Genomic DNA, 26,984 nt, shown 5'->3' with positions numbered 1-26,984 from the left:
CTCACTGGGCAGGCGCAAGGGCCTGGGACCTTCCACCCCTGCCCTGCAAAAACAAAACCCCCCAAACCTACATCTGAGACCAAAGGACGTGCCACTCTCCGTGGCTCGTCCTCCATGGCTGCCTTCACCTCAGCTCTTCCTCAAACTCCTCTGGAGGAAACAGGGGACTCAGAAAGCTGCTTCAAACACAGAACACCAAGAATTCACGCCCCGGCCCACACAAGGGAAGTGAGGCGGGCATCACCGATCCCTGCAGGGCTTCCTCCAAGGGCCCTGACCTTGGTTTATGCCACAAATGTCTCCCCTTCCCAGGCCCAACAGGAAACAACTGATCCACAGACTGTGTCACCCTGTGGGCCTGTGGCCGTCTTGGCATCCCCTCAGCCTGGGCCCGTCCAGCCCTACCTCACCAAATGGCTTAGTCCAAAGGGTTTTCTTTCTCTCTTTTTTCCATTTGAGGCAGTTCTTAAAATTCCCTGAGAACAGCACAATGGCTCGTGCTTGTAAGCTTGGCAACCCAGGAGGCTGAGGCAGGAGGACCATAAGTTTGAGGCCAACCTGGGCACCTTAGAGAGGCCCTATCTCAAAATGAAAAATAATAATGATAATAAAAAGGGCTCGGTGGTAGAGTGGCCCTGGGTTCCATTCCCAGGGCCACCCCCCACACACACACACACACATTCCCTGAACATTCTGGCCCCTCACACAGCTAGGGTGACCAGGCTTGGCCATCGCCATGAACAGTGCAGAGGGCATCACTGTTGGCTGCAGCCCCCAAAGCCAGGCAAGCCTGAGTCGGGCTACAAGAGGGACGGAGACTGTCATCCCAGGGCGGGTCCATCCCAGTGAAGACTGTCTGCGGGTTCAGTCTGCCACCTCCATGCCAGCCCTGTCCTGCGGCCTCTGCTCTGCAGCCTGAGAAGAGCCAGGACCGTGGCGTCCCCCCACGACAAGCTGGGGGAGGGTAGGAGGAGGTGAAGCTGGCCCCCCAGGGGCAGGGTGGCGCAGAGAGGGCGCATCCGGGAGCTGGGTCTGGGTCTCACCTTCTCCCTGCCACCCCCAGCTGTGTTCCTGGGCACACTTGGCCTAAGGACGGAGACCTCTCTCCCCCATAAATGCAAGACCAGAGCTAAGTGGGAGCCTGCCTGTCGTCAGACACCACTGCAGAGTGAGGACCCGGCTTCGAGCACCTGGGACTGGTGCTGAGCTGCTGGGAGACGTCGGGCCCTGGCCTCCAGCACTGGTCTGCAGCCGCCCCTGGCTCCCCCTTCCCTCACCATCCAACGTCTTTCCCTGTCCTCTGAAGACGGGGAAATTCAGGGGAAAAGCAACCACCTGCCTTTCTGCCCCAGAAAGGGTGGTCTCTCAGGAACTGTCAGTTAATTGCCACAGTTAATTAAAGAAGAAACGAGGAATGAGCAGATCACCATTCTGCAAACTACGAATGGCCATCCCCCCATTTTTTTTAAAGCAGTACTAGAAATTGAACCTAAGGAGACTTGACCACTGAACTGCAATCCCAGCCCTTTTCTGGTCCCGTTAAGTTGCCCAGGATGACCTCAAACTGAGATCCTCCTGCCTCAGCCTCCCAAGCCACTGGGATTATAAGCTGCACCACCACACTGGGTCCTGCAAATTCCAAATGAAAGAAGAAATTCAAGTGACGTACACCAAGGACACCAGTCACAACAAGTGCAGGGGCAGGGCCTCCAGGCCCTGGCGCCACCTGTAACTCTTCCAACTATTCCAGACAAAGATGGAGCAGGAACTGGTACAAGCCTGTGACTCCAGAAGTCTACAGGAGACAGAGGCTGAGCTAAACCCAGGATGCTACTGACAAGGTCAGCCTCGGGAAGCCTGGTGGGATGACCAGCTGCTCCCAACAAATGTGATCCAGGGGAGAGGGAAGAGAACAGCTTTCGAGATGAAAAGGGCCTTAGGTGGAGGAGGGCTGAGTGGTAGATTCCTCCCCGTATTTAGAAGCCCCGGGTGCCCTCCCAGCCCCCAATAAGTAGGCAAATCCACGAGCCTTAAGGGCCAACCAACCATATGTAACAGGTGGCTCTCGTGTGGACCTGCTCCGAGGACAGACTCAATGAGACCAGTGAGCACATCTCAACACTGACTCAACATCTGATGATAAGAAACTGCTAATTGTTTTAGGGGAGACACTGGTGTCCTGATTATCCTTTTTCAAAAGATCACCTTGTCTCTCTCTTTCTTTTTTTTTTTCTTTTTTGGTACCAGGCATTGAACCCAGGGGACTTAACCACTGAGATACATTCCCATTCCCTAGCCCCTCTTCATATTTTATTTAGATCAGAGTCTCACTAAGTTGCTGAGTGCCGGGTTTCTGTTCTTGCGACTAAAACTCAGGGGTCACTCCAGGTAAACTGGGCTAACTGGGCTGTGCAAAATAACCACATAAGAGACACAAGTACCTTTTTCTCTGGGGTAGCTGTGACGGCTCCTCTGACCTTAAGGGTCTGCAGGAAGAAAGAGAGGGAGAGCATGTGCTGACCCCTTTTATTGAGGAGAAGCCATTCAAATGAGGCAAGGGGTCAGGTTTCAGGGGGCTGAGTCTATCTTCATGATGTCCACTGTCAGCAGGTTGACTGACACCTGGGTAGGCCACAGTAAGAGGAGGGGACACACACAAGGCACTTCCATGGAACTTTTATCCTAAACAGGGCAAGGGGTTATATTACAAAGGAACAGGCGAGCAAAGCTTCACCCATGGGGCAGTAGGAAGACAGTCACTCGAACCCTAGAAGAGCGGGGCAGTCTAGCAGCATGGATGCCTGACCTCACATTGCTCAGCAGGGGAGTTAACTCAGTCACGTGCAGAGGCTGGTCTCCCATACTGAGGCTGGCTTTGAACTCTGGGTCCTCCTGCCTTAGCCTCCGGAGCCACTAGGATTACAGACATGTGCCACCACACCCAGCAAGATCACCTCTTTAGGGGCACGTGATGAAATATTTACAGAGGAAATGCTATGCAGGCAGGCACTTGCTTCATAGTGACCCATGCTGAAGAGGAGGTGATGGGGACCTCCCACAGCCAGGAGGTGGCATACCAGGGCCCCTGGGGCTTTCCACTTTGAAGTTTTCTGTTTGAAAATTTCCAAAATAACTTTTTAAAAATAAAGTAAGTTCCTACCTTTCAAGGTAGTCAATAATTCCACTTTTAAGGATCAGCCTTCAGAAATAATCCCCGTGGGGCTGGGGCTGGGGCTCAGAGATAGAGCCCTTGCCTAGCACATGCGAGGCCCTGGGTTCGATCCTCAGCACCACATAAAAACAAACGCATGAAATAAAGGTATTGTGTCCAACTACAACTAAAACAAAAATGAATAAATAAATTTATATAAGAAGGAAGGAAGTGATCGCCATGGGTAAAGGAGCAGCATGTACTTGGACACCCCACCCCAGGAAACACCTGGAAAGGCCATCCACAGAGGAACCGCAGGGGACATAGGACATTCCCACAGGGCTGCAGGTTACGTGGATATTAATATGACACAAAGACCCTGCAGGGAGAGACCATTTGTGCACCGCCCCTCCCGGCTCCCAGAAGGCAGGCTCGCAGGCCCAGGGCAGGCGGGCAGGGGGTGGCCACGCTGGGGAGCCGTGTTGAGTGACACCACCCCGGTGCGGAATCCCGGGGGCCATCATAATCCCACCCACCAGAGAAGGTACGCGCAAGCACACAAAGACCAGACAAAAAGGCAAAAATTGGATGCCCACAGGCCCTGGGATCCTGGAGGCCTGGCTCTCCCGGGCCTCGCCACGCTTTCCGCAGGCTGCACTCCCCACAGCGCTACGCCAGCCGCCACCGGCCTTGCAAGCCCGCCTGGAGTGGGGTTCCCCTCTCCCACGTGGGAGCAGTGGCCGCACCCCCACTGCCTACCCCTCCCCTGCGGGGCCTTCACTGCTGGAAGCAAAGGCCAAAGGCCAGGGGCTGTGCTCGCCCGCTCCTTGCCAAGCCACCGCCGCAGCTGCTCAGGGGCGCTGAGGGGTGGAGGGCCAGGGAGCCAGGAGCTGCCTGCAGTTAGGGGCTCAGAGTCCCAAGGCTGTGATCTCTGGGGAGGACACTTCAGGCGGACAGTTCCCAGGCAGTGGAGCTGACGGAGGTGACACCCAGGCCTGGGCTCAGGGTCACGGCCATCCCGAGGCTGCAGGGAACCCCAGAGGGCTGACCAGCACCCCAGCCACTGTGTCCAGAGAACTGCAGACCCACAGGAGGTCACCTAGGGACCTCTGGTTTGAAACCAGAAGACAGAGGTTTGAATGAATAGCCAGACACCTGGGGAGACCCAGGGCTGCCCACTTCTGGAGGAGCGGTTCCCTGGAGGGCAGCGGAGCTGCTGCCCCACTAGAGCCTCAGCAAACCCTTGCCGCCCATGAGAGCAACGCATAGGAGACCCCAGGGTCAAGGGCAAAGTGCACAGGAGACAGTTCGGGGGTGAGGACCTGGGCCTCTCATCCTGCTCTACCACCAACTCGCAGGGGACCTTGGGCACTCTGCCCTCCCACTCCAGGCCCCCGGCCTCATCTTTAAACAGACGCCAGGTCTCTCCACAGTCTTTCAGCACTGGATGCTGAGGGTCAGTGGGGACATTTTGAAACCAGGAGGGGCCCCCTGGGGCACTGGCCTGGGGCACCCTCAGAGCCCTCCGGGCTTAGCACCTACTAGGCATGAGGCAAGTCCTGCTCCTCTGGTCCCCAAGGACTTCCTCATGCCACCCCATGGGAGGAGCAGTATCGCCCAGCAGGTGGGAACACAGGCAGTCAAAAAGTCTCCCCTCTCATGTACAGAGCTGGCCTGAGGCCCCTTCTAACCTGGAGGCAGCTGGGACCACGCAGGTCATTACCCTGACCTCAGGCAGGACCTAGATCCAAGCTGGGACATGCAGGTCACCTTGGAGGAGGCATTCGGCCTTTCTGGCCTTATAAAGGAGACAGAAGCCTGGTGGCCGGAACAGCAATCCCCAAGCCCAGGCCCTGGACCGGTTTTCTTGGGGCCACCAGAAATTAGAAATATAAACATTTTCAAGGCTTCTATTCTGACATGACATCCTTCTAACTTTTTTGTTACTAAAATATCCTTTTTCTCTTTTGGTGGCAGGGAGGGTACTGGGGGTTGAACTCAGGGGCACTTGACCACTGAGCCACATCCCCAGTCCTACTTTGTATTTTATTTACATCACAGGGTCTCACTGAGTTGCTTAGTGTCTTGCCATGGCTGAGGCTGGCTATGAACTCACGATCCTCCTGCCTCAGCCTCCTGAGCCACTGGGATTACAAGTTCCAGGCAAAATATCCTTTCTTTTATGAAACACCAACTGTATTAGATGTTAACTGGGGTTTTAAATGGTTGTTTCCTCTAGGAATCCCAGTGACTCAAGAGGCTGAGACAGGATTATAAGTTCAAGGCCAGCCTTGGCAACTTAGTGAGGTTCTGTTTCAAAATAAAAAGGGCTGGGAGTGTAGCTTAGTGGTATAATATCCCTGGGGAGTACCCAAAGAAAATGTTTGTATCCTCCTTTTCTTTAAAAGGATGTATTAAACAAAATTAGACACTAGCAATCCTAAGGCAGTCCTTTCTTTAAAAAAAAAAAATGGTCTGGGATAATCAGGCCATGACTCAGTGATAGAGCATCTGCCTGGCTCGTTACCAGAAGAAAGGAAAAAAAAAATAAGTAAGCTGCTCTGTGAGATCCAAGCCCTGGGCTCAGGTCCCTTCCAGGTCCTGCCTTGTTCTCTACAGCACTTCCAGAATCTGCGACTGGCTGACCACAAAGATCTCCCTGCTAAAACTCCTTGGATCAGAACCATATGGAATTTCTGTCCCCTTGTCAAGTGTTGGCAATGAATTAGTGAGAGCCTCAACAAAGTGGCCTTATTTGTCCGGCCCCAAGCCAGGTCTCCTGCCCTCCCCAAGCCCAGGCCTAGAGGGCGCTAGTGAGGAGAAAAACCTCCTTCGTCCCTTTGCTAGTTGGCCCAGGGACATCAGCAGGGGCCTATCAGGGGAGGAAACCAGGACTGCGCTCCAGAGGGCCTTGCCTGACCCCCAGGGGAACTCAAGCCTGACACAGCCTTGGCCGAGACTTAAACCTGGAGCTACAGGAACAAAACCCTGGCTAGACCTTAGGGCCTGCTGCCTGCAGTGGCCTGTCAAGGGTTTTGAGATACAACCAGCTGTGACTACTGGAACCCAGAGCTCTAGTCCAGCTGGAAAGTTAGTCACATCTTTCTTGTAGAGCCCCAGCTGACAGCATCCCGGAGGAGTACAGAGGACACGGCGCCATGTTCTGGACACACAGGGCCATTCCCAGGGCGGGACAGAGAGCTGGACTCCAGCACCTCTTCACCACGGCTCCCAGCTGTCACAGGAAGGGCAACAACAACAACAGCGGCCACTGTGGCCAGCAGGAATTGTGCCCGAGTGGTGTGAGGCATTCACGCTCCTCACCCGTCCTCACCACGCCCCCGTTCATCAGGTGCCATGATGGTCCCATCTCAGGGCCAAAGAACTTGGGCCATGAGTGTTTCCAGAAGAGACTCAAACCCAGATACTCCAATTGCCCAGCCTCCTCTCTCTCCATGTGATCCCAGAGAAGGTTAGGAAACTCCCAGAATTGAAATATCTTGTCGACATGGAGAGAGGATTCCAGAAAGAGAACTGTGTTACCCTGATATCAAAATTAAGCAAAGGCTTCACAAGAAAAGAAAGTACAGACCAATAATGCTTATGAATATACATACAAAAATCCTCAGCCAAATGCTAGCCAACTGAATCCTGCATGTATGTGTTCAGTCACAACGCCACGACTACAATCACTTATCCCAGGAATATAAGGCTGGTTTATCCCCTGAAAATCAATAAACCAACATGCTGTGTATCAACAGAATAAATGACAAAAATTATACATGGCCCACCCACATCATGGAGGGTAATATGCTTTACTCAATTTCTGCTAACTTAAGTGCTAATATCACCTAAAAAAATATTTTCACAGAACTATCTAGAATAGTATTTGACTAAATATCTGGATATCATGGCAATACCTAAAATTCTGAGACATAAAATTGAGCATCACAAAAACATAGGCATAAATCTTCATGACCTTAGAGTAGGTATGACATCAAAGCACAAGCAACACAAGAAAAAAATAGATGTTGAACTTGGTCAAAAATCAGAATCTGCTTTGCACTAAAGGATCTTATCAAAAGAGTGAAGACAACTCACAGAAAAGTAGGAAATTTTTGCAAATGATACCTCTGATAACAGATGGATGTCCAGAAGATGTAAGAATGTCTAGACTAATGAACAAGGCCTACTCAATTAAAAATGAGCAAAGGACTTGAACAAACAACTCACCAAGGAAGCTATACGAACGATCAATCAGCTCATGAAAAAATGCTCAACCCCAGTGGTCAAGGGGGAAACGGAAACCAAAACCATGACCAGTTTACACTTCACACCCAGGAGAATGGCAAGAATCAAAAAGAAAGACAAGGGGCTGGGGTGTGGTTCCGCGGTAGAGCGCTCACCCAGCATGCACCAGGTCCTGGGTACCATCCCCAGCACCGCGAAAAAAGAAAAGAAAAAAAAACCACAATGACTAGTGTGTTGGCAAGGACAAGGACAGGGAGACGTCAGAACCTTCACACAGGGCTGGTGGGGATGGGAAACGGTGGAGCCACTGTGGAAGACAGCCTCAAAGTTCCTCCAAAGGTTGAACTTAGAATGACCACAGGATCCAACCAATCTACTCTGAGGTTGTATTATTGTGATTCATAGTTTTGCTTTCCATGTACAGTTACTGGGTCATAATTTGCACTCCAAAGTGGGCTACAGAAACTAGAATTTCTTCCCCAAGGCAAGTCATAGAAACTATATAGAAATCCTAACCTACCCTTGATAGGCAGCGGAACACAAGAGCCTTCTCGTTCCAGAGGGTGTCTGGAGGAGTGCAGCCCAGAGACACCAACAAGAGAGCAGAACACACAGCGCTGGGGTCCCCACCCAGCCTACAGCAATGCTGCCCGTGCACTAAGGTCTCCGGAAAACCCCAAGGACAGGCCACTGAGCACATGGACACTCCTGGAAGGTGATGCCCACGGAGGACCCGGAAGCTGCATGTCCTTTCTCCCAAACCTCAGCCCGTGCCTTTCTGGTCCCGGGAACTGCTCCAGCCATTCATTAAGCCCAAGGAGGAGGTTGTGTCGTTTATATCCTGTCCATCAAAAGCTCAATTGAACCCCTGGGGCTCATGAGTGGCAGGAAGGGGAGGGGACAGTCTTGGAGCTGAGCCCTCAACCCGTGAGATCTGGTATCTCCAGGTAGATCAGAAGATGCCTGGCTGGTGTCATCTGCACTGAGTGTCGCGGTGAGAACAGAGGGGAAAACGGAGCTTTTTAATTTTTCCCCCACACAGGCATATCTCCAAGATAAATGAAAACATGCCCACACAAATACTTTCACACAAATGTTCACAGCCCACGACTCAAAACAGTGAAAAAGTGCAAACAACCCAAATGCCTGTCAGCTAATGAGTGGATAGCCAAAACACGAACCTTCCACACAATGAAATGTTATTCTGCACTAAAAAGAAATGAAGTAGCCAGGTACAGTGGCACACACCTCTGATCCCAGCAACTCAGGAGGCTGAGGCAGGAGGATAAGTTCGAAGCTAGCCTCAGCAACTTGAGAGAACTGACTCAAAATTTAAAAACTTTAAAAAGGGCTGGGGGTGTTTCTCAGTGGTTATGCACAGCTGGGTGTAATCCCCAGTACCAAAAAACCCATAAACCTAACTAGAGTAGGCAAATCCACAGAGGCTCAAAGTAGACTGGAGATGTGGGGCTGGGGGAGAAGAGACTGCCAGCAGGTAGGAGGTTTCTTTCTGGGGTTCTGGAAATGTTCTAAACTTGATAGTGATGGCTGCACAATTCTGTGAATGTACTAAAACCATAAAATGGTAGACTATAAATATGCGCATCGCATGGTGAGTGAACCGTACCTCAATAAAGCTGTTATAACAAAGAGAAAGAGCAAGAGACTAAGGCAGCTGGTCCCCAGTGAGGTCCCAGCCTCTGGGAGCTGTCAGACATCCAGACCTGGAATCAGAGACCCTGGAGTGGGCCCAGCTTAGCAAGGGGTCCAGGGGCCTCTGAGGATCACTGAAGGTGGAGACCCTGCCTATGGGACGTGGTTCTCAGCCTTAGTTACAGCTGGGGAATTTGAAAAACAAGACCTATGCTGGCCTCACAGCAGACCAACCAAACTGAACTCTCCTGGGATGGATCCCAGGCCTGGGTATGTTTTAAAGCTCCCAGGTTAACCTCCTGCGCAGGCAGGCAAGGCCCCTGCACTGGGGCTTGTCTCAGGCTCCCCTCGCTTCAGCACCTTGAAGAATTGACCAAAATTTAGCTCGCTGACACCACCTGGTGGTTACACCAGAGAATGACTCTACCCTTGGCCTCTGACCCCTCCAGGGGCCCCGGGATGAGGCTGGGGATCCCCATCCTCCCACTGCAGAGGTCAGCACCACTCTGGCACTGGGAAGGGGGTGGGTGGCCTGGTGGGAAGGACCCACAACACTCCCTGCTCCACCCTGTGTGTGTCTCACAGTGGACATCCTGGGTTGCAGGGCTCAGAGGCCCATGAGTTTTAGAGTCAGGGATATAGAGAAGGGGACTCTTGGCAGAGCTCAGCCAGCATGGGGCGGTGTCTGTGGTACTTTGAAGCAGGACTAGGTATTACCCCCAACCCTCCCCACTTTTCTCTAGTACTAGGGATTGAACCCAGGGCCTAGGACATGCTAGGCAAGCAGTCTACCCCTGAGCTGCATTTCTATTTTATTTTGAGACAGGGTCTCAAAATTACAATACAGGCATCCACCACTGTGCCCAGTTTTAGCCACCCCCTTTGGACTCCCTGGGCCTCTAGCTGCAGAAACATCTGGAAGCCTGAGACCTTTGCCCTCTGCCAGTGAGTTCTTAAAGTGAAGGAGCTCAGCCTCTTGACTCGGTGCTGCCACCTGGTGGCAGCATGAGAGACCAGGGCTAGTGGGACCCAAAAGTCACTCAACAGAAGCCCTGGGGTACAATTTAACCACAGGCTCTGGAGAAAACACGTGTGTCTTACCAAAGTACACCAAGTCCATTTCAGAAGCTCCTTATCCACCTTCCCTTCCCCACACTGGCAGCCCCTTAAGTCTGCAAAACCCTCTCCCAGCTGACCTCTGATCTTATCTGACTCCTAATGCTGTGCCTGCCCCATGACCCTAAGCAAAGTCTGGATCACTCTGCTCATCTGTCCCACCTGCAGGCTGAGGCACGGGGCTGGCTTGAGGCTATGGGTGGAAGCTGTCCCTGAGAATCACAGACCAGCAGCACAGAACACGAGCTGGCACCATGGGAGCTCTCACCCCACCTCTGGTGGCCCCTCCCACCCGAGCACCCCACTGTCTCAGCAGCCAACCCAATTCCCAGGCCGGGGGAAGCACAGAAGTGGGCAGGTCAGCGCACCCCCCTGAGGCCTGAGGCTGCAATGCCCAAGTGACCCCTGGTCCTGTGATGGCAGGTGGGTGAGCCAAGTGTGACCAAGCTGGGAGCATGGGGTCCAGAGGGCTGGACACAAGGGCACACTTAGATAGGATGAAAATCCATATTTTTACATGAAATCCAAAACTGTTATAGAAACTTCATTTTTATAATTTAGTGAGTTGTTCAAAATTAACTTGTGGGGAGGGAAGGGACTGAAATGGAGTCAAATCAAATTCCATGCATGTGTGATTTTGTCAAAATGAACCCAACTACTCTGTGTAACTCTAATGCTCTAATGAAAAATTCATTTTTAACTGAGCAGACCAAAGAAAGAGACCAATGGGGGCCAGGCCCAGTTCCAGGGCAGCACAGACCAAGTCCTGGGGGAACTGGTGGGTAAATGCTGACCTGCTGGGCCTGACAACCACTCCCAGGCCCTGAGGACCCTGCCATCTACCCGACTCTGACCCAGGCACACCGGGGTCCCCATATCCACAGAATACAGAGTCAACGCCGGGCCCGGGTAGGTGCTCTGCCTGGCCTCATTCTCGATGGGCCCCGGGGCGAAGCGGTCAGGTCTTTTTCGTATCACCCTTACACACGCCCCAGCGACAGGATCAGCGGGGTTGGTGGTTTCCCTTTCAGGGATCACCTCTGCTTCTGGAAGATGGAAACGTGACCAAGAGCAGAGGGCGAGCCTGCGATACTGCCAGCCACCTCACACCCCATCAGCCACCATGGGGGCTGGGCACATCTGGAAGCACACCTGGGCAGGTGAGGCTCACCTGGCGGTAGGTGCAGATGATGATTTCCCGCAGGTGATAGTGCATGGGTGTCATGGTCTCGCTGACTGTGTCCAGCGCTGCATCCACCTCCTTCTTCATGTGGTGCCCATCAGGCAGCAGCTGCACCACGTCCATCACCACCTGGGCCCGGGGAGGGGGAGGAGCACACGAGAGACAGTGGGGTGGGGCCCCCAGGCTAGGCAGCTGGCTCAGCCCCCTCTGAACGGCCCCCCCAGCCTGAGGCCAGGCCCTGGCTGCAGCCCTGCTGGCCCTCTCTCAGGCAGGGACTGACAAGGTGGGGTCCTGTGCCTCTCAGGCCAGGCTCCCAAAGTGTTATGTTTTGACCCTTGGTTTCTGCTTAGGGGCTGTGCCCAGGGCTTCGGACCTGCCGGTCAAGCGCTCCACCACTGGGCCGCAATGTACGCAGTTCACGTTGCAATTTCTGCACAGTTCTTAACGTGGGTACCGAGACTCTAAAAGGCCATGTACTGTGATCCTTTTTCAGCTATGCCAGTAGCTTTCCAGCTTACAGTCTGGAGACACTTTCTCTTACGAGGTCAGCACATGTTAAGCCCTCCCATGGGGAAGGGGCAGGTGGTGAGCCGCTGCGCAATCTCAGTCAGCTCACAATTCCGCATCGTGCACGTGACACGCACACACGCACACTCCAGAACTCTAATCTGTATAGGGGACAACTGTCTCACGCTGGGCTGGGAAGACAAGGAGATGTGGGAAACAGCAATGTTGGGGCCCTTCGGGTCCTTTTCCTGCCCCACAGGAAAGTACCAGAGAGTACCCCTTGACTCCCAGGAAAACTGAGGCTGTGAAGGTCACTCCACGAGGCAGGGCTCTTCTCCTCCCAACAAACCCCCTTCCCCTGCCCTCATCGCACCCCTCTAGCCTGCTCCTCCAGACCTCTAACACCTTTGCCTCTTCAGTCCCTGGCTGGTGTCCCTGCCTCAGCCCTGCCCTCCTGCTCCCTAGACCAAATATGACACCCTCACCTTTATATGAAAATCAGATGTCACCCAGGGTCTTGGTCTCCTTGGTCTCCTGGGGGCTCCATGCACTCAGCACACAAAGGCCCCACCCTGTCCCGCCCTGCCTAGCCCCTCCCTCCCGAGGCCCACTCCAGTGCTCTCGTTCCGTCTTGGCCCCACAAAGCTGGGGCAGTCTGCAGCACCTGCTTGGTGGGTACCACAAGCAAGTGAGGGAGGGACATGCACAACCCCATCCCAGGGCAGGGCCCCCTGCTCCCAAATGTCTCAGGAAGCTGGCCCAGGGCTGGGCAGTCTGCACGACTGGCATGACAACTGGGCATTCAGCTGGTACATAAACCTCATCCACAGGGTCAAGTGGTTTCCAACAACAGCGCCAGGGCAGAAAGGCCAGTCCCTCAGCGAGACTCGATGTCTAGTTTTCCACATGCAAAAGAATAAAGCTGGGCCTACCTCATACCACATACGCCAATCACCTCGGTGGATCAAACACCTAAGTGTGAGGGCTAAAACCATAAGTCTTAGCATAAAACGCACAGGAGCTTCATGACATTCGATTTGCTTTGATTTCTTGGATATAAAACCAAAAGCCAGCCCAACAAAAGCAAAAACAGACAAATTAGACTTCATTAAAATTAAGAACTTGTGGGGCTGGGGTTGTGGCTCAGAGGTAGGGTGCTTGCCTAGCATGTTTGAGGCACTGGGTTCGATCCTCAGCACCATATAAAAATTTTTTTAAAAAATTAAGAACTTATACATCAAAGGACACTACCAAGAGAGTAAACACAGATCTGATACGGGATCAATATGTAAAGAACTCTGATAACTCAACAACAAGACAACCAATTCAAACACAAAGAAATGAACAGACACCTCTCCCAAGAAGACACACAAGTGGCCAACAAGCCCCAAAAAGCTGCCCAAGGTTAATCATTAGGATAGTGCAAATCAAAACCCCAAGAGAAGGCTGAGGCAGGAGGATCATGAGTTCAAAGCCAGCCTCAGCAACTTAGTGAGGCCCTTAGCAACTCACCAAGACCCTGTCTCTAAATAAAATACAAAAAAGAGCTGGGGAATAGCTCAATGGTTTAGCGCCTCTGGGTTCAGTCCCCAGTGGAAGGAAGAAGTTGGGGGTGGTTAACAGAGGGCTAGGAGAGGGGGCGATTGGGGAGTCACAGTTTTATACGGCAAAGTCTCTGTTTTGCAACATGAAAGAGTTAGATGGACAGTGGTGATGGCTACGCAACAATGTACGTATATTTAATGACATCGAACTGTACCCTTAAAAATAGTCAATTTTCTTTTTTTTTTTTTTTTTGTTACTAGGGGTTGAACCCAGGGATAGTGAATCACATCCCCACCCCCTATTTTATTTTTTATTTTTTTACTTTTTATTTTAAGACACGGGCTGGCTGAGTTGCTTAGGGCCTTGCTAAGTTGCTGAGGCTGGCTTTGAACCTGCATCCTCCTGCCTCACCTCCAGAGCCCCTGGGGTTACAGACATGTACCATCGCGCCTGACGTAAACGTTCTGTTATGTATATTTTACCACAACAAGAAAAGAATCAGAAAACCAGACAGAAAAAGAGAGAAAGGAGAGGCCCAGGGAGGAGGAGGAGCATGGCAGGTGAGGGCCCTGCGGAGGCCCAGGTGTGGGCTGCAGCCAGGGGCGCAGGGCAAGCTGGCCAGGGGGGAGCAGACAGGGACATTCGCTCCTCAGGGAGGCGCCACCTCCTGGTGGTATCTAGATGACTCGCTGCAGGGTGACCAGATAGCTGATGACTGAACCTGAAGTGTTGGGGCTGTCCATTCAGCACCCGACCTGAAGCAGGGGAAGGACCAGGGCAGTGGGGCCCACGCTGGGTCCCAGGCGCCTGATGGCGGTCTTCAACCTCAAACAGACGAGGACATGTCCAGTGACCCGCCACAGGGCCCCAGAGCCGAAAAGAGGAGACAGCAATGGGGAGAGCTCTGAGGAACACCCCCAGACCCACCGCAGGACTCCTCTCCCCTCCCCAGATGCCCCCGGGACCCCGCGGGGCACACTCACCTGAAACTCTCCCTTGGTGAACTTGGCGTCTGGCACACTCACCAGCTCCTCCTCACCCACCTCTGGGCAGCCCTGAGGGAGCACAGCAGCTGACCTGGAGCACCCCAGCCTCCCTCCCCCACGCCAAGGCCCTGCGGGGGTCTGCCAGGGCCAAGGCACTGTCTGCTCCCTGTGGCTTCCTGCCACGGGCAGCGTCCTCGGGACTCCAATGCCCACCACTGCCAGGCAGACCCCTCCTCATGCAAGAGGCCACACATACTTGGATGCTCCAGAAGGCCAGCACGGCCACCACCATGGCCGTCGTGGTCCGGCCCTGGCCACTGAGGCAGCTGAACACGAAGCCGGAGCCTGGGTCCTTGGCAAGAGCAGCCCGCAAGGCCTCCAGCAGGCGGTCAAAGTCCTGGGTAGGAGGGCACAGCTGAGGGTGAGGCCTCCTGGCTGCTCCGACTCCCGGCAAGGCACCCCCTCAGACGCAACCCCAGGAACGGCCCGGCCCACAACTTTGCACATGCGCACATGCGGCTCACTCGGCACCCGAGACCGCGCGCGTGTGAACCGCTGCACCCTGGTGCCGTCATACCGTCCCCACCCCAGGGACCGGATGTGTGAGCAGACACAGCACCCCGGGGGTTCCAGTGGCCCACCCCCACCCAGCAGGTCATGCCAACCCCGTGTCCTGCACCCCTGCCAACCCAACTGGACGAGGCCAGGTCCCCATGCAAGGGCAAGGTCCTGAGCTCAGACTGCTGCTGCCCTCAGCCACCAGGGGGCCACACACCACAGGCAGGAGCCCTCAGCAGGGACATGTGAGCCCAGGTAGCATCAAAGCAGTGTCCAGAGGTGCACTGTGACCCCTACACAACACACGTCAGGCACACACCACGAACACACCCACGTACCTTACATACAGGCTACACCTCCTAGGAACACACATCTGTCACGAAGCCACAGCGGCCACACAACACTGCTTCAGTCACACTAGCCCGTCACAATGTTCTCCTGCACGATCCCCACACAGCTCCCCTAAACCCAACCTCTGCCTCCCAGATTCCACAGAACCTGCAAGGCACACGTAGGTACCCTCCACAGGGGCCCCATGCCCCATGCACACGCCCCATCAGACACCTGTACATCCTGTAACACGCAGTACACACGAGTACACACGCTGCAACACGTGATCAATATGTATGTGTCCACACACACACACACACACACACCTAGAAAATGGTGTGAATGAGCCTCTTGGGCTAAATCTCAAGGCCTCAGGAGACAATGTGAGGCCCAGTGCTGACTGGGCTGGTCTCCCCTCCCTGAGCCCAGGCGTGCAGGTAGGGGTCACCTGGTGTGCCCCCAGCGGCCTTGGCCTGCCTGGCCCCTCACCTCCTCTCGGGGGGCACAGAAGTCGGGCACGGGGATGCGGTGGTAGGTGAGACCGGGACAGGCTCCGTGGTGCTGGCTGAAGACCTCCCGCATGGTGAGGCACGTCTGGAACCGGGGGCTCGGTGGGCCCTTCGTGTCGGGGGACGTTGAACTCAGGTGGGCCTTCAGCTGGGTCTCCAGGGCCTGGCACAGACAGACAGAGGGAGAGGCTGCTGAGGCAGCCTGCAGCGACCTTGAAGGGCCACAGCCTGCTGCCACAGTGACCAGGCTGGCTGCCAGGGGCCTCCCTGCCCCCCAGGAGCCCTGGGGCCAGGAAGACGGCCAGCGCCCTGGAGCAGGAGTCCTAAACCAGCAGCTCCTGAGACGCCCCCGAGGCCCCGGGTTCTCCACCTGTAGCAGGAACAGGGGGCTCCTGAAGACCCTCCTAAGCCAGTTCCAGAAGGCTCCAAGGCAGGGGAGTCAGAGCAGGAGCAGGAAACTCACCTCCAGCTGGTCGGGGAGCAGCGCTGGCCCGGGCAACGGCAGGCTGTGGGTGTGGCCATCACACTGTAGCACGGCCTCCTGCCGCAGGTTGACCCAGACCACCTGCCGCAGCTTCCTCTTGGCATCAGTCAGGTAAGCCAGGATGCTGCCCAGGGCCTGGGGGCGGAGGCCATCAGTGAAAGGGCCCAGCCACACCCTGCCCGCCCCCCATGTGGGGCCCAGACCCCAGGAGCGTCACCTTGGCGCTGGGTTGGGCTGTGCCATAGATGGGCATGCGGGGCACTCGCCGGAAGTTGGCCACATCCATCTCCCTGATGGTGCTGAGAGCATCCGGAGAGACCAGGTCATCGGCCTCCTGTGGGGAGGGCACCGAGTCTGGGACTTACCGTAGCCAACCGCAGCCACTGAGGGTCAGAACCCGCCTGTGGTCCAGAGGGGGGCTCCACCTACCCCGCTGACAGAGCCCCTCTGCAGACCCAGAGCTCCCCCAGCGCCCCAGCGGGGACAGGAGCCAGGGCAGCCGCTCCCCAGAGGAGGAGCTGAGCTCAGAGAGAGGAGCTGGGACCAAGGGACCGAGGCCCAGCACCCCACCTCCCTCCAAAGTACGCAGGTCTGAGACTAAGAAAAGGGACCAGAACAGTGGCCTGAGGGGCTGCGGTCAAGGCTCGGAGGTAGGCCGCTCGCCTGGCGCGTGGGAGGCCCTGGGTGAGACTCTCAGCACCGCATATAAATAAATTGATTAATTAAAGGTCCACTGACAACTGAAAAATAAAATAAATAAAAAGGAAGAGTGGCCCAATCCTGGGGCCTGAGGAGGCTCCTGCTCCCAAGAGGATCCTGCCACCCCATGGGCCACGCTTGCCCCAAGCCCGCAGGGTCCCCCAGCCAGGCCCACTCCCACTCCCTTCAGCCAGCCACTCACCAGGGAGCCCTTGGCGATGAGGTCCCTGGGGGCCGCGGGCCCCACGGGGCTCAGTGTCACAGGCAGGCGGTAGAGCTCAGGGTGGGCGCAGAGCCAGCGGCTGAAACTGAGGGCAAGGGCCAGGGGGTACTGCGGCCCGAGGCAGAGAGACGGGCACTCAGGCGCAGCGCCGGCCCAGCTCTCCTGCCCGCCCCAGGAGAAGGCCAGCACGGGGACCAGAGCGCGGCGAAGGAGGCCGGATGGCGCTGTCACCATGGCAGAGGCCAGAGGGGTCAGGCCCAGGAACCACCCTCCCACGGGTCCCTCGCTTCCGCCTTCCTGGGGACCAACACAGCACCCGCGCCCCCACCCAGCTCCGTGGGGTCCCTGACACCCGTCACTCTATGGGGGGGACATCTGGAGGAGCCCCCAGCCCCACCTGCTCGTGGAGATAGTAGTTAAACAGGATCAGGTAGAAGTATCGCTCCAGGCTCCGCAGCGCCCTCTGCCGGACGTCATGCTGGCCACCGCTTCCCTAAAAAAGGGCCAGCAAAGGAGGGCAGGTGCTAAAAATGGGGTTTCTCAGGCGACCCACTATCCATGCCTGGAGGGATAGGAGGAGTTAAGCCTGGGAAACCCCAGAAGAGAGTCTCCCTGCTTCATACCACAGTTCTGCCAGGTTGGAAGTTCTCCTGTATGTCTAACTCTATCTCATTTGCTATGGTTATCTGTGGGGCCAGGAGAGGGACTGGCAACCACACCAGGCCCGGCAGCTCTGGTGTTGACCTGCTTTCAGCCTGGGGGGGAGTGGGGGCTACCGAGCTCTCCTCTGAGGCCACCCCCATCATGTCCATCCTGTTCCACGTCCTCTGTGCTGCAGGATCAAGTGTTCAAACCCTTTCCTTTCTTCAGAGGGGGCCTTCTTTAAGAACCAGGGACCCGAGCCGGGTGCAGTGTGACCCGTAATCCCAGTGGCTTGGGAGGCAGAGGCAGGAGGATCGTGAGTTCAAAGCCAGCCTCAGCAAAAATGAGGTGCTAAGCAACTCAGTGAGACCCTGTCTCTAAGTAAAACACAAAATAGGGCTGGGGAGGGGGCTCAGTGGTTAAGTGTCCCTGGGTTCAATCCCTGGTACCGAAAACAAGACAAAGACCAGGCAGCCACACGGGGACCAGCTAATGCTGTAAAGTTACAATAAGCAGAAGGTAAACTGTGTGTTAGGGCAACTTAGGCCAGAGAATCCAGACACCTGCTCCCAGAGCTGTGCTGAATGGTGGTGACCTCTTCCTAATTTCTCAATTCTGTCAGAGAGCCCAGGGCCCAGAATCTTCCAGAAGCTGCAGAAAGGACCACATCCTGGTCTTGACAAAGAGACCCCAGGAGCTTCATTCCTGAGGGGCGCTGCCGTATTCTGGATCTCCAAAGCCCCCCCACAGGCCCCTGTGCTATAGGCTGAGTCTCTTCCATGTTTAAGAAGTGGGCCAGGCCAGGTGTGGGGAGCCTTGTCCGTAACCCCAGTGACTCAGGGGGCTGAGTCAGGAGGAGCGCAAAGTTGAGGCCAGCCTCAACCACAGTGAGACCCTGTCTCAAAATAAAAAATTAAAAAGGGCTGGGGCCATGGCTCAGTAGTAAGCTGCCCTGGGTTCCATGCCCAGCACAGGGCGGGTGGTGAGGGGGTAGGGAGGGCTATTATTAGTGGGAGGTCTTTAGGTCACGAAGGTGGGACCATGGGACCTCTCCCTTTGCTCCCTGGCCATGACATAAGCGGTTTTGCCCCGCCACATGTTCCTCCTGACTCGCCACAGGTCCAAAAGGAACAGGGCCCTTCCATCATGGACTGAAACTTCCCAAATGATGATCCAAAGTAAACATTTTCTCTTCATAAGCTGATCATCTCAGGTATTTCATCATAGTAACGCAAGGCCAATGCAGGAACTTGAGGGATCTGGGAAGTGTCCCAGCTCAAGCCCCAGCCCCCGGCAGCTCCCTCCATCCTGTTTATCCTCGCAGCTCAGGGACCCGGTCAGAGAAAGTAAACTTCCCCTCTTCCTCGGCCTTCCTGCAGGCCAGCACCCCACCTCCCCTTCCTCTGGAAACTCCTTTTCTTGTGGGAGAAGCAGCCAGAGAGGTCGATCTCAAAGAAGCGGGTCACAGCGCTAACCAAACCTGGCTGCGGCCTCCCAGGAGGCAGAGGCCCCGAGCCGCCTCCCTGGGCCTCACCTGCGCCCTGCTCTGGGTGGCTCCCAGCTGCCGCTGGCCCTCCAGGACCTCCTCCTTCAGATCGTGAAGCTCGGCACAGGCGGCGATGGCCCTGTCTACCTGGAGTCAGGGATGGGCAGTGAGGACGACGGGAGAGAGGACAGCGTCAACAGAAGACCGTGGGCAGGGAGAAGGCAGGGACCGTCCCGATGCCCCGCCCTGCCCGCCCCTCACTCACCTCCTCTACCACCTTCCTCCCCTGGGGCGCCGTGCAGAGGAAGCTCTGGACCACCTGGAACTGCTCCATGGGCAGCGGCCTGGTCTGCGGAGGGACGGCCCTGACAAGGCGGGAGGTTAGCCACTGCTCAGGGCTCCCTAAGGCTTCTGGGACAGCTGTGCTGCCCACTGTCTCCCCTCCCACTGCCACTGGGAAGCAGGGGACTGTAGGCTCCTCCTGGATCCCAAAGGGCATTTCTCCCACGAGGGAACTGAGCCCAGAGAGGTCAAGTTCCTCTCCCCAGGTCACGCAGCAAATCTGTGACCAGCCAGGAAAGGAGCCCCAGCTCTGCCTCTAGGTTCCTGGATGTGTCCCATCATCCTGGGCAGCCCTGCCCCCTCCTCTCCCCTGCTCATTCCCACAGCCCCTTGGGACTCCGGGTCCCAGGCCACTCACTCTGGCTGTGAGATCGTCCCACTGTGGTGAAACAGCACGAGGGTGCCCAGCACCATGCCCAGGTTGGTCCTGCCCATGCCTGACTGGCAGCTAAAGAGGAGGGCCGGGGGAGGCCCATGGGCGTCGCGGAGCCGCAACAGGCTGGGGGTCTCCTGGGAACAGACCGTGGACAATAGGCAACAGTATGACCTAGAGACCCTGAGGCTGGGCCAAGGCGAGGAAGGGCTTGTACACCAGCCAGCCCTGCCCCGCCGTCTACAGCCAGCGGGGGGACAGGAGGCCCGGCCTCCTGTGCAGATCCACAACCCGACCTGCCCACCTGTCCCAGGAGGCTGACCCCTTAGAGGGACCCTGGAGCAGGGCACAGGGGGCAGGTGCAGGGACTGGAAGCGAGAGCTACTCAGAGGGCATCGGGCCTGTGTGGCACCCGCCCTGCAAGTTAAATAAGGCAGCATCTGAAGGGCTGACCAGAGGCCACTGGAGCCCATGAAACCCCAACTAAGAGGCGGTGCAGCAGGAACAGCTGTGTCCCCCAAGGCCATGAGGGGCCTGAGGGCTAGAGAGGCTGGGGGGCTCTCCAAGGCCACAGCAGCCGAGCCCCCTGGGACCAGTCCTCCAGGGCCCCCCCGGGCTCTGTCATTAGAGTGTGTGCAAATACACACCCACACACAGGTGCACACACAAGCAGAGACCTAGAGAGTGTACACATTCACCCCAAAGGGACAGACACACACAGGGTGCTGCCCCATACAACCCAACTCACCGGGTCCCCCACACAGCTCAGGGCGAAGCCCCCCAGGGAAAGCCAGAGATCCTGCACCCTCAGACCTCCAGCCCTCAGGGGCCCTGTCCCCACATGTCCCCAGCACTGCCTCTGCCCCCGTTTACCCTGATGACACTGACGAAGGCGTCGAGCTGGGCTTCCAGGGGGGCACCTTGCTCAGGCAGGGGCAGGCGCTGGTACCTGCCAGGTGAGGAGGGCCTCATCAAGCAGGTCACCCACCCGCCCTGGGCACCCCGACCCCCATCCCCATGCCCGACCTGCAGATGGTGAAACTGAGGCCACAGCTGGAGGACTGGCGCCCTGGTACCTGTACGTGGGCTGCAGGAAGAGGGGCCGCTGGTACACCTCCTTGGTCACATACACGTCATCCTCAGCCCGGACGGTCACGGCGTGGGGCTCCCCCTGCAGGTCCCCCGTGCTGTGGTACACGTGGTAAGTGTTCCCGCTCAGCCGGGCAAAGTCATGGATCTAGAGGGTGGTGTGAGGTCACAGGGACAACCTGACCTTCAGCCCCTCCTGGATGTCCCAGCTGACCTCTAGAGTGACCAGCTGCACAGGCCTCTCTTCATCCAGGAGGGAACCCCATGGCCAAAGACGCCCTCTGTACCCTGCCTGGGTGCCTGAAGGGATGGGGGCAGCCAGCTGTGCCTGGGCTCACCACACGGGGATGCCCGCCCTGCCCCAGGGGCAGCAGGAGCGCATCAAGCTGCCAGGATGGGTGAGGTTTGCTCAGCTGGGTGGGTGGCTAAGGCAGGAGGCCATGTCACCAGTTGGGCCTCGCCTCCTGCCCTCTGGAGCCTAGGGGCACGTGACCCCACCTTCCCCCTACACTCTCCTGTGGTGGGCCCACTGCCTTAGAGACCTGCCAAGTCTCTGTGCTGTGGAGAGCAGGAAGAAGACTTAGGTGTCTCAGAGATGGGCCAACAGAGGCCCAGAGGGACAGCGCCCGCTGGGCCCCACAGCACAGGAGGGGACTAACTCTGCTCGTGGGCTCCCTAGTCCAGGGCTCTTTAGACCCCCAGACCCTTTTCTAAACAAGGACGTTGAACACAGGGGAGAGAAACAGGCTGCAAAGGGACAGCCACAGAGAGGCCCGAAGAGGAAGACCTGCCTCTGGACACCTGGGCACCAGCCTTGCAGACAGTCCCCCCCACAAGCAGAGCACAGAAGCAAGGCCTGGGGGCCGGGGAGAGCCAGGCGGGCCGCCCCAGGAGAGTGCCCCCCACCCCCTCTCCCGCCTCACCTCCTTCTGGATGGTCAGCTCCAACCTCTCCGCCTGGCTCCCCGGACCCAGGCCCTGGAGGTTCTCATGAAGGTTCTGCTTGTCGCGAGGTGTGTAGGACACGAGGTCCTCGCCAGCACGCAAGAACAGCACGGGCTCCTCGCGCACGCAGAAGATGACGCACTCCTGCCGCGAGACGGCCACCCGTCACCAGGCGGGGACCTCGCCCTGCGCAGCCTTTGCCCTGCCGCTCCTCTCTCCTCCAAGGCCCAGCACCCACCCTGGACCCTACAACCTGAATCCTCCCCAAGAAACAGCTCAATCCAGTCACCTGCTCGACCACCCAGTCAGCAGGAGCGCCCCCCAGGGCCAGCGTCCTTTATCCGGCTCTCAGGCTCTCCGGTGCGGAGGCCTGCTGTGTTTCAACATGGAGAGCCCACAGTTCCTGGACAGGACCCCAGATAAATCAGGGGCTTGATGACATCAGCTGAAGAAATGTCTGTCCCCACACCTGTGCCATCAGCCATCGAGCACCCACAGGCAGAGAGGGTGGAACTTGAGTCAAGTTGGGAGGGGAGCCACAGGAGCCACAGGGAGCCCCACCTGGCCCTGGTTCACAGGGGCCTCCCCACCTACAAGGCCGCTCAGACGCTCCTGTCCTCTCTGTCCCTGCAGCCAGAGCGGTGCCCTGCCAGCTCTGTCCTAGAGAGGCAAACCCCACCTCCCTCAGGTAGGCAAGGGGAGTCGCTGAAAATGAGCACTTGAGCTGGGTGCAGCGGCTCACGCCTGCAATCCCAGCAGCTCCGGAGGCTGAGGCAGGAGGATCAAGAGTTCAAACCCAGCCTCAGCAACTTAATGAGACCGTGTCTCGGAATAAAATATAAAAAGGGCTTGGGGCTGGGGTTGTGGCTTGGTGGTAGCGTGCTCGCCTAACACGAATGAGGCCCTGGGTTCGATCCTCAGCACCACATAAATATAAAATGAAGATATTGTGTCCACCTAAAACTAAAAAATAAATATTAAAAAAAAAACAACGGCTGGGGACGTGGTTTAGTGGTAAAGTACACAGGCTCAGTCCCTGGTACAAAAAGGAAGGAAGGAGGGCGGGAAGGAGGGAAGGAGGGAAGGAAACAGGCACTTGGGGTCTAGCTGCCTGGGTTTGGGTCTTGGGGCAAAGCTGTGTGACCTTGAGCAAGTCACTATTCTCTCCAGGCCTTAGTTTCCTCCTCTGCAAAATGGGCCTGGCAGCTCCTCCCTCAGGGTTGACAACACGATTCATGTCAGCTGCGATCATCTGGCATCTCTTGTGTTATGAACGGGCCCATGTCACCCTGTCACCCCCTCCCTTCCTCCTACGCTCTCGGAACGGCTCGGAGTTCCCACATCCACACAGGACACACAATGAACATCTGGCGGAATTCCCAGCTGTCAGAATCGCCCACCACAAGGACCACCATGGCAGTCGAGGCCTGATGCAGGCCCCGCCGCCCTCCCGGGCCTGTGGCCAGGCCCCTCCAGAGCCTCGAAGCTGCCCCTCCCTGGAGCCCTCCTAGGTCGGGGCTGGACTGGAAGCGGCCTACTTTACCTTGTGTCCGTCCTTCTGAAGTTTCTGGAGGACGCACCTGAATCCCAGGAGGCTGGGCTGCCCCATGCCAAACACGGCGAACCCACCGCGCCCTTGCCGGAAGTTGGGGGCCCCGCAGCTCTCCGAGGTGCCCAGCACGTCCACCTTCTCAGGAACATCCCGCATCAGGAAGTATCGGCCCTGGCAGGGGACAGCCACAGCAGAGTCACTCAGAGACCCGGGGAATCTTCCACAGGCAGGGCTCTGTCCTGGACTCCAGGGGACACGGAGCAGGGAAGTGGGGGAAGGGACATGCTCTGCCCTGCATTCCTCTGTAGGCTCCCAAAAGACATCTGTGTTGGGAAGGTGTCACAGGGCAGGGGAGAGAGAGAGAGACCACCCTCCTAGGGAGCATCAGGAGGGCCCGGGGCCAGGCTTGGAGGAAAGACAGGGAGAGGGGCGGCTTAAGGGGGCTCCCCCAGAAGAGGGCAAATGTCCCCGCCTCCCAGGGGCACACGTAGAGAAGGGACTCCAGGAGGGGGTCACATCTGTGGCACCTGATGAGCCAGAGCTCAGCCCCTGCCCGGCCCGGCCAGCTCTGGGGTCCAACGGGAATGGCCAGCAGAGGAGGGAGGAAACCTGGCCCAGCCCGCCGGGCGAGAAGCAGGAGGAGCAGAAGGAGCCCTGGGCCTTCTCGTGCCTCCCAGGCCCCCAGCAGACCCTGGCCCGGGACAGATGGGAAGGGGAGCCGGCACCCCGGACTAGCCAGAACGTCCCGGAGCCTCTGTGGGCAAGCGCAGCCCGTCCCCATTCCCGTGGCTAAGCACCCGCTGCGTCCACCCCCTCCACCCAGCCAACAGGAGACCAAGACGTCCGCCCGTGGCCTGGCTCTCTGGGCCCCTCTAGGAGGGAAAGAGCAAGTCAGACAAGTCCAGAACTTTGAAAGAACAGAGGAGGCTCTCAGCCGGGGAGCCTGCGGCCACTAGGCCCATCTCCACTGCCCGGCACCTGAGGAGGGAGGAAGGGGCCTGGCAGGGAGAGAGTGGGAAACCACGGGGCGCAGAGGGAGGGCAAGCTGCTGGCCTCTGGGAAGGGCCCTGAGGGAGGCGGGGGGGGGGGGAGGAGGGCAGAGGAAGATGGGGGAGGGACCCCGAGGCAGGGCAGGGCTGGCCTCACCTGCACCAGGTAGTGCTCCGGGGTGGTGTCTGAGAGGCGGCCCAGCGTGTAGTGGGCCTTCAGCAGCTCATCGTGGATCTGGAACTCCTCCCTGCAGTTGTACCTGCCGGGGGTGGGGTGCAGCCAGGTCAGACGTCTGTCCACTCCAGGGCCACTGGAGGCCACCACCCCCGGCCCGCAGCTTCCCCTCTGGGGCACAGACTGCCCATCCTACTCCAGCGGCCACTGTCCCCTTCTTCCTCAGACACAGAGCCCAGAACTGTGGCGGGACTGGGCCGCCCCGCTGTGGACTAACGTCCAGCCCCCGTGCAGCTGGCTCTGGTCACGGGATCGGCCCTGGCCAGGGAGGAGTGGGCAAGTCCGGGGCCACCCCCAGAGGGAAGGCCTTCTGACCCAGAGGCAACAGCAGAAGCAGAACAGCATCTCGGGCCACAGGACAGAAGGCACAGCCCAGGACACTGGCGCAGACAGAGGGAACCTCGGGCTGGGCAGTCACGCCAGCCCAGGGGGCCCATCGAGACGCTTCTGTCTGAGGCAGGCGTCCCCCTGGAGGTCACCTAGGTACAGTGGCCTTACCCCCACAGGGGCTGGTCAGCATCACCCCAAGACCCGCGGCTCCTCCACACTCCCTGGAGGAACCCCGCCTTCGGCAGACGCAGAGGCACTCGAGGGCCCTCGGGTAAGGCCACCCAGCATTCGGGACACAGAGCCACAGCACTGACGGTGACAGCACGCAGCACGGGCCTCCCAGAGTCTTGGCCTGGTGCTGGGGCCCCCCTACCAGAGGCCGGCCTTCAGGAAAGGCTGGGCAGGGCAGGGCAGGACAGGCAGCGGGCAGCACCGACAGGGGGTCTGGAGATCAGCCCCTGCTGCTCTGCCTTGGAGCCACCTGGCGGGGCAGGCAGGCCACCTTCGGCCACCTCGAGAGCCCGCAGTCACGTCCAGATGGGTTTCTGGCTCTGCTCTGGGAGGCGTCCCATCGGGTTCTGCAGAGCTTCTCTCCAGAGGACGGACGGTGAGCACGTCAGGCTCTGAGCACGTGGCCTTGGGGACAAGCGCTCAAGCTGCCACTGAAGTGACGATGAGGAACAGTGTCCAGTAACAATCATGAAGAGGTGACAGGCAGAGTCAGCCTGCAGGGTGAGGGTGCTGGTCCTCCACCACATGACCCCCAAGGGTCCTTCGGCCTCCAGCACTCCACTGGCCAAGGAGGGCAGCGTTCAGAGGGCCCCAGGCCACACACGGTGCCTTGAGCTGGGTCTTTACAGCTGGCCAGCAGCCGTACAGGGCCCAGCACTTGGTAAAATATTTGATATCATCTCTGATTACACTGATAAGAAAACTGAGGCCCAGAGAGGGCGAGAGTCTTGCCCTAGGTCACAGAGCACAGGATCTCGCTAAGTTGCTGAGGCTCCTGTCAGAACAGACACTCCCTGCATCCCTCTCTGCATCCTCCCTTTATCCCAAGCACAGTAATGTGTTATGATGACACCCTCCTGCCAGGCCCTGGGCCCCAGGTGGGTTTCAACCCTCATAGAGGCTCCACCAAAATTCTACGTGTAGAGCGTAGTTAATGCTCTGCTCATGGGGTCCCCTTCCCCACCGCCTGGGAGGCCCAGCGGCAGAGGAGCAGGGTGGACAGGCGTGGGGAGCGCACCTGACCCCTTGTCCAAGCCGCCCTTGGGGACAGCACGGGTGCCCAGCACAGCCCTTGCACAGGCCTTTCTGTTTCTTTTCTTTAATACACTTTACCTTTTAGTTGGACACAGTATCTTTATTTTATGTGGTGCTGAGGATCAAACCCAGGGCCTCCCATATGCGAGGGGAGCGCTCTACCGCTGAGCCACAGCCCCAGCCCTTTTCCTTTCTTATTTAGAGATGGGGTCTCCCTGAGTTGCTGAGGCTGGCCTCGACCCCGCCTCCACCGCCAGAGCTGCTGGGAACACAGGCCCGCACCGCCACCCGCCGCCACCCAAGGCCCCGAGTTGACCCATCCTTGACCGCACTTTGGAGCCATAATTACCGACTTTGAAAGAAAACATCTATATTCCATGTATCTAAAGATATACACTTCCTTTGAAAATGTTTAGTCAAAAGTTATTTTCAAAAGGATGTCCCCTCCCGCCCCTCCCCTTTCTCCACACTCTGACGCGGAGGAAGTGGTAACAGGGGCTCAGGGAGTCACAGCAGAAACCCAGCTCTGCTGCCTGCTGGC

General features: G+C 57.3%; 1 protein-coding gene across 3 annotated transcripts in view; it reads right to left on the bottom strand.

Annotated features, from left to right (window-relative positions):
* PALD1 (phosphatase domain containing paladin 1) overlaps nucleotides 1-26,984 on the bottom strand; it is a 62,938-nt gene that overhangs the window by 8,932 nt on the left and 27,022 nt on the right. For 2 of the 3 annotated variants that reach the window (XM_081266918.1, XM_081266917.1), the window contains exons 3-18: nucleotides 24,770-24,872; nucleotides 23,615-23,794; nucleotides 22,051-22,215; nucleotides 21,115-21,275; nucleotides 20,912-20,987; nucleotides 20,024-20,175; nucleotides 19,589-19,688; nucleotides 19,372-19,470; nucleotides 17,593-17,688; nucleotides 17,175-17,303; nucleotides 16,491-16,607; nucleotides 16,253-16,408; nucleotides 15,770-15,952; nucleotides 14,649-14,789; nucleotides 14,384-14,461; nucleotides 11,343-11,483 (exon numbers count right to left, since the gene is read on the bottom strand). In XM_081266918.1, coding sequence (XP_081123044.1) covers nucleotides 11,343-11,483; nucleotides 14,384-14,461; nucleotides 14,649-14,789; nucleotides 15,770-15,952; nucleotides 16,253-16,408; nucleotides 16,491-16,607; nucleotides 17,175-17,303; nucleotides 17,593-17,688; nucleotides 19,372-19,470; nucleotides 19,589-19,688; nucleotides 20,024-20,175; nucleotides 20,912-20,987; nucleotides 21,115-21,275; nucleotides 22,051-22,215; nucleotides 23,615-23,794; nucleotides 24,770-24,872 — 2,077 coding nt within the window. The remainder of the gene's footprint in view (nucleotides 1-11,342; nucleotides 11,484-14,383; nucleotides 14,462-14,648; nucleotides 14,790-15,769; nucleotides 15,953-16,252; nucleotides 16,409-16,490; nucleotides 16,608-17,174; nucleotides 17,304-17,592; nucleotides 17,689-19,371; nucleotides 19,471-19,588; nucleotides 19,689-20,023; nucleotides 20,176-20,911; nucleotides 20,988-21,114; nucleotides 21,276-22,050; nucleotides 22,216-23,614; nucleotides 23,795-24,769; nucleotides 24,873-26,984) is intronic. The other variant, XM_081266919.1, reaches the window with a different exon arrangement.

This window comes from Spermophilus citellus (assembly GCF_964194105.1).
Source record: "Spermophilus citellus genome assembly, chromosome: 15".
Taxonomy (NCBI): Eukaryota; Metazoa; Chordata; class Mammalia; order Rodentia; family Sciuridae; genus Spermophilus; species Spermophilus citellus.
This window is presented reverse-complemented; position numbering and strand designations above follow the sequence as displayed.